Here is a 5,891-nt window from a genome sequence, read left to right as displayed (position 1 = left end):
AGTTGAGTCGAGTCAAATGCGACTTTGAGGTGTGGCGCTCATCTCGCTTTTCAGGCCAAGGGAGCTGGCGTTTGTCCACAGACAGCTTTCTGGGTCATGTGGCCAGCATGACTAAACTGCTTCTGGCACAATGGAACACAGTGACGGAAGCCAGAGCTCATGGAAATGCCATTTACCTTCCTGCCACAGTGGTACCTATTTATCTACTTGCACTGGTGCACTTTCGAAATGCTAGGTTGGCAGGAGCTGGGACAGAGCAATGGGAGCTCACCCCATCACGCTGATTCAAACCGCCAATCTTTCGATTGGCAAGCCCAAGAGGCTCAGTGGTTTAGACCACAGTGCCACCCATGTCCTGCAACAAGTAGGAGAGTAGTGAAGGTACAGCCTCTACCTCTAAAACTGGCAAAACTGGGTGATTCACCATCTGGCCATGCAAATTCCAGGTGTGATCCCTTACAGCTGGGCTGAGCCTTTAGATTCATGATCTACAACTCATGAATTGCAACATGAATCTTTTATTTCATTTGTAAACATCACCCACAGAGGTCCCCAAGACATCAGTCACTTGGTTATACGTGAATTGGCTGTGTTTCTGAATTCATCACCCGCTGTTAGTGTGAGTTCATAATTCACCATTTGTGTGAATGCAGCACGATGCAGCTTGCCTAACATATTCCACAACTGGCTGGATGTGTGTCACATGCCCTTCACCCATGGAAAGAAAGTTGTTTTAAGGTGAAGGCAGAGTGACTTATTCTCAGTCAAAGCTACCTTCACATAAAAAGGTGCAAGTTAAAATTCAGGCCATTCTCCAATGAGTCACATTTTGTCCTCAGATTTGATTTGCAATTTTGAAAAGCAATCTAAAGTTTCATCTCTGGTGTTTAAGCTCTTGCAGCTGAACTGCACATTTGGAAACATCAGGTGATACTGCCTTCCTAGAACTGCACTACTTCAGAATGTAGGGGAAGGAATGATTATCTGAATGCCCTTGTTAAAACCAAGCCAAACCATAAACCCAAACCAACATGTAGAAAGCTAGCATGACAGAGAGATAGTTAGACTCCTTCCTCACATACAAGCTGAATGTTTGTTGGGGACGGGGGACGGGGGACGGGGGGGAAGCAGACAAACATTTTAACAAATGTCATAGTCCAGAAATGACTGGACCATATGGTATTGCCATACTTCTTTTACTAGTACTTGACTCACGTTGCTTTTAAAAATGAATAAATGACTGACTTAATGACAATAAATGTTTTTGAAGTTGTACATCAGAAAATATTCCAATTGTCTGATTTTGTAATGGCAGCACACAATTAAATTGTTCCTTACTTTGTTGTTGCTTTTTACTGTATACATTCAAACCTGAAGAGCCACATGTATATTACTGTTTTGCCATTAACTAACCAACCAACAAACAAATGATACTGATTGTCAAAAAAAGAAACATATAATTTCCCCTCTTCATTTCTATACCTGGCATGTAAAAAGGTAAAGGTAAAGGAGCCCCTGACCATCAGGTCCAGTCGTGTCCGACTCTGGGGTTGCGGCACTCATCTCACTCTATAGGCCGAGGGAGCCGGCGTTTGTCTGCAGACAGCTTCCGGGTCATGTGGCTAGCATGACAAAGCTGCTTCTGGCCAACCAGAGCTGCGCATGGAAACGCTGTTTACCTTCCCGCCAGAGCGGTCCCTATTTATCTACTTGCACTTTGATGTGCTTTCAAACTGCTAGGTGGGCAGGAGCTGGGACCAAGCAACAGGAGCTCACCCCCGTTGCAGGGATTCGAACTGCTAACCTTCTGATCAGCAAGCCCTAGGCTCTGTGGTTTAACCCACAGCGCCACCTGGGTCCCTCATACCTGGCACGTGGAGACCGCTAAAAACCAATTTGAAACCCTTTGTAATTCTTGCAAGGGCAGTGGGTGGAAGGGAGAGGCTGGTAAGAAAGAGGAAGGAATCAAGAGAATTCAAAGCATCTCTGAGCCAGAATGTTTAGAAGTAGTTGCAATGTTACTAGAGTCTACCCACCCCTCTGAAGCCAGGACAGACTATAGACTAGCCTCTCATGGAACACCTAAAGTCCTTAAGACACACCAAGTGCAAGAGGGATCAGGGGAGCACAGGAGCATTGCAGAAATTGCTTTCAAAGTAACTGTTCTAGAGGATTCATGTAAGCAAGCCCAGCCATACATTTTTCCAAAAAATGAATTTGTTCTCTCCCTCCCATACAGTTTAGTAAGCCAATTTCTCTCTCACACCCCACCAGCACATGCAATCACATGCAGACTCCCATTAACACCATCTCACCTACACTGCCACTGATTTATACAGACACTCCTTACTCAAGCATTCAGATTCCTGATAGTACACACTCATACTTACATATGCAAACTCAAATGTCTCTTCATACCCTTTAACGAAATCTTTACACTGAAATATATGAATATATTGAAAGTAGGGTTGTCAATTGTCTTTAAATAAATCTGCACCTTACCTAAACCACAAAAATGCAGGTGCCTTTTTATGATACAGCAGGATAGGCATGGCTTCCTATTAAATGTGAGATAGCTTAAAATTTAATCAACAAAAGCTACCGCTCACCACTATTAAGAAGGATTGATCATCCTTTACATTTTTCTTTCTTGTGCAGAGCATTCCGTTACAGTAAAGCCATCAGAACCAAAATGTCTTCAAAAAGGAACAACTTCAAAATCCTGTAAGTGCTGCAGAAGATCCAGAGTTAAAAGAGAAACTGATGTGATTTTCAAATGAGCACTGTCAGCTTTGGTTTCTTTGTGCTTCTTATAGCTGGCAGGAAAACCCCAGTGGGTTTTCACCCTGGAATGAAAAAAGATCTGCAAACTCTGGATGTCAGCTGGAAAGCAAACCCATCCGCAGGAGAGAGGCAAGTGCTACACCTGCAAGGACTGCCTAGCAGTGTGCCGCTCGATCTTAGTCCTGCCACTCAATCAAAGGGGACAAATTTTAATCTGAGATTAAAGCTCTAGTTGATCAATCTGCAGACTAAATCAATGAATGCTTGCAGCCCTAATTAAAACACACACACTTCATTACTGTCATGGTGGCATATACGCATTCCTAGTTATACAGACTTAAATAAATGTACTTGCAAATACATATGCCATTAAGGCCAAAAGAGCACACCTAATATAGCACACATTCTTACTCGCTGTCATGCTGTGTATACACACACTCTCTCACACACACACTGTCCTAAGTTGTGCACACATACATGTTTCGGTCAAATCTCACAGCCCTTAATAGAATTTCACTTGAATTTCTACTAACACTCAACTCAGGCTTCTGCTATGAACATAAAGTTCCACTTACACACTTACACACCCACACCCACCCCGAAATGTTACAGTCCCGGTTGCATCAATGTATTCTTATGCACCTCCCAATCTTTCAGTTTTTCATGCAAATCCTTTGTTCTGACATGATCTCACCCACTGAACCCCAACCTCCCCGTTTACATTCAGCTTAACTCCAGCTGACACACATTCTCACTCTCCCTCCCAATTTAACGTGATTGATCCACTGCACATTACATTCCTGTTTTATATGAACAGAGAAGCTCCCGAGTTTGGCAATTTCTGCCCTCTGTTGGTCCTTTCCATTGTAGAGCATCTGGCAAGAGGTGAGTTGGCACTGTGGGTTAATATGCTTTTTCCACAATCCCAGGCAGGTCAACGATAGCTTCAGTAGCAACTCAGCTGACCATTTGTGGCTCAGTCCAAGGAGGAGAGCGACAGAGAGGTGCACAGAGGGACCTTTGGCTGCTACCAGAACCTTATATTCCAAATGGGAGGCATGATCCTGAAAGACATTCTCATATAAGTCAGTGTTACAGCCCCACAGAAGCAGCAGGGTCCATTTATGCACAAAAGAGATGAAAGCCACAGCAAGCCATTTCTTCATATTGCTGGGAATTCCCTTGAGATGACCCAAACAGCATCAGAAAGGAGGTACAGTGGGGAGCAAAAACAACAGTGTCCTTTGGGCCAGTTTCTATTTTCCTAAAGTCCTGGGAAGTTTAGTGGCCACTGGGAAGGGAATGCCTTATCAGATGGAGCAGCATCCAGTTCCTGTTCAGAGCTGGCCATCCTTCTCTCATTAAGCATTGGGACGGGGGACCGGGGGGGGGGGGGCTCTCCTGTTTCTTTCACTGCCAGCCAAAGTTCTTCCAATTCCTGTCCTGATAAAAAGAGTGCAACTTACTAACACCCCTCTGCACTGTCCCCCCCCCCCCAAAGTCTTTCCCCCTCCATCAGCCAAAGTAGGGGTTCTCGTTCTGGAAGTTGTAATCTGGACAGACCTTCTGGACCAGCTTGTAGTCGATGCTGAAGAAGGAGATGAAGATGCAGATGACCTTGAAGGGCTTGGCACACAGCCAAGCGGCATGGCTCTGCGTGTGCTCGGTGAAGCAGATCTTAGAAGGGTCATACAGGCAAGGCTTGTTCTTGCGTGCCCGGTTGGTCTTCTCATATTCCACGTGGCAGTTGAAGGTCTTGGATTCCTTGGGCTCAGCCAAGGTGGACTGCTGAGGGTGAAGGTGCTGGGCTTGGATAGGGGGAAGCAGTACATCAAACTCAACTACCTTGGTGGGTGGCACAATGCTCACAGAGACATTGCCCAGGCTAGAGGAGTTGTGGCGAAAGTAGACACTGAAGGTGCCATTGATATGATCCACGATCTTGCCTGTCACCAGCAGGCTGAACTTCAGGGTCTTGATGTTGAAATAGAAGTCACCCCAGCCAAAGATCTTCTTGGTTCGGCCCGCCTTCATGGAGGGCTTCCTCTTAGCTCGCTGGTTGAAGTGCTCCATGGCCGTCTGGTTCTTGGTCCAGTCCCAGGGACTCAGGGCACCACTGTATGGGTCCAGCCTGGCTTTGGATGGCTCACTGGAAAATATTCGAGCAGGGTTGAGCGGGTGAGGTTTCAAAGCGGTGCCCTTCAAGACACTTGAGGGACTCATCTCCAGGTAGTTCAGGGTCTTGGTCACATGGCCTTTCACACACGCAACCTATCAAAGAGGTAGAGAAAATAGGGAATTTGGGTCAGGACAGGCATGCTTTGAGATCCTTCACATACTCATGGTGCATCTGCACCCTGCCCTCTGCACAAAGAAAGCATCTAGGTATCTTCAGGAGGACACAAACAGGTTTTGAAAAGGACTTGTAGAGTGCTCCATCTCTCTGTAATGTGTATACCAGAACCCAGTGGGAAGTTGTGGTGCCCTGCTTCACTCTAGTGTTACCTCAAAACACAACAGCTCTGCACCCGAAATTCCACAACACAGAAAAATCCAGTTCCACGAACCATGCAACCCAGGCACAGGTGAGCACCTTTGTTCACATTGCACACTTCATTTGGCAGATGGGAGGTTCTGCCTTTATTACAAGTCACAATAGCTGTGACATGTAAGCTCCATAATATGCCAACACCGACCTGAAAACATTTTCTGCTGTTGCCCCTGTATAGTGGAAGGCCCTTCCCTTGAGCATACATGAAGAGACAACGATCAATTGCTTCAGACGTCATGTGAAGACTTACCTTTTTTGCCCACGCTTCCATTGAACCACAAGATTGGGCCTTGTTTCATGTGCTTGAATCCTCTGAATTTCTGTCTTATTTGCTTTGATATATCTCTTATGTGTTTTATACTGCTACTTTATTGGTTTTTAATTGTGTTTTTGTTTGAATATTTTCTGATAAAATGTTTGTCTTTTAGACCTCTGCTTTGAGGCTTTTGACATATTTAGCAGTTTATAAATGCTTTTAAATAAAGCAAATGAACAAACAAATAGGTTGAACCTAAACCTGCCATGTGGTAGTGATTGGTAGGGTTCTGATTTTGAT

At 45.1% G+C, this 5,891-nt stretch overlaps 1 protein-coding gene across 1 annotated transcript; it reads right to left on the bottom strand.

The window, feature by feature from the left end:
• Positions 1–597: 597 nt before the first annotated feature.
• On the bottom strand, positions 598–5,606 carry NXPH4 (neurexophilin 4). Its single transcript, XM_035108064.2, has 2 exons — positions 5,586–5,606; positions 598–5,055 (listed from the first exon to the last, which is right to left on the bottom strand). Exons 1-2 carry the CDS (start codon positions 5,604–5,606, stop codon positions 4,300–4,302), a joined length of 777 nt encoding a protein of 258 aa, XP_034963955.1. The 3' UTR covers positions 598–4,299.
• Between the last annotated feature and the right edge of the window lie 285 nt (positions 5,607–5,891).

This window comes from Zootoca vivipara, chromosome 2, assembly GCF_965207765.1.
Source record: "Zootoca vivipara chromosome 2, rZooViv2.hap1.1, whole genome shotgun sequence".
NCBI classification, from domain to species: domain Eukaryota; kingdom Metazoa; phylum Chordata; class Lepidosauria; order Squamata; family Lacertidae; genus Zootoca; species Zootoca vivipara.
Note: the sequence above shows the minus strand (reverse complement) of the source record. Positions and strands in the feature narration are given on the sequence as shown.

Bases quoted from the DNA above. Each gene is read 5' to 3' on its own strand.
- NXPH4 (XM_035108064.2), bottom strand. From the start codon at position 5,606: ATGGAAGCGTGGGCAAAAAAG. The intron at 5,056-5,585 runs GTAAGTCTTCAC...CCTCTTTGATAG, and splicing joins TGGAAGCGTGGGCAAAAAAG to GTTGCGTGTGTGAAAGGCCA.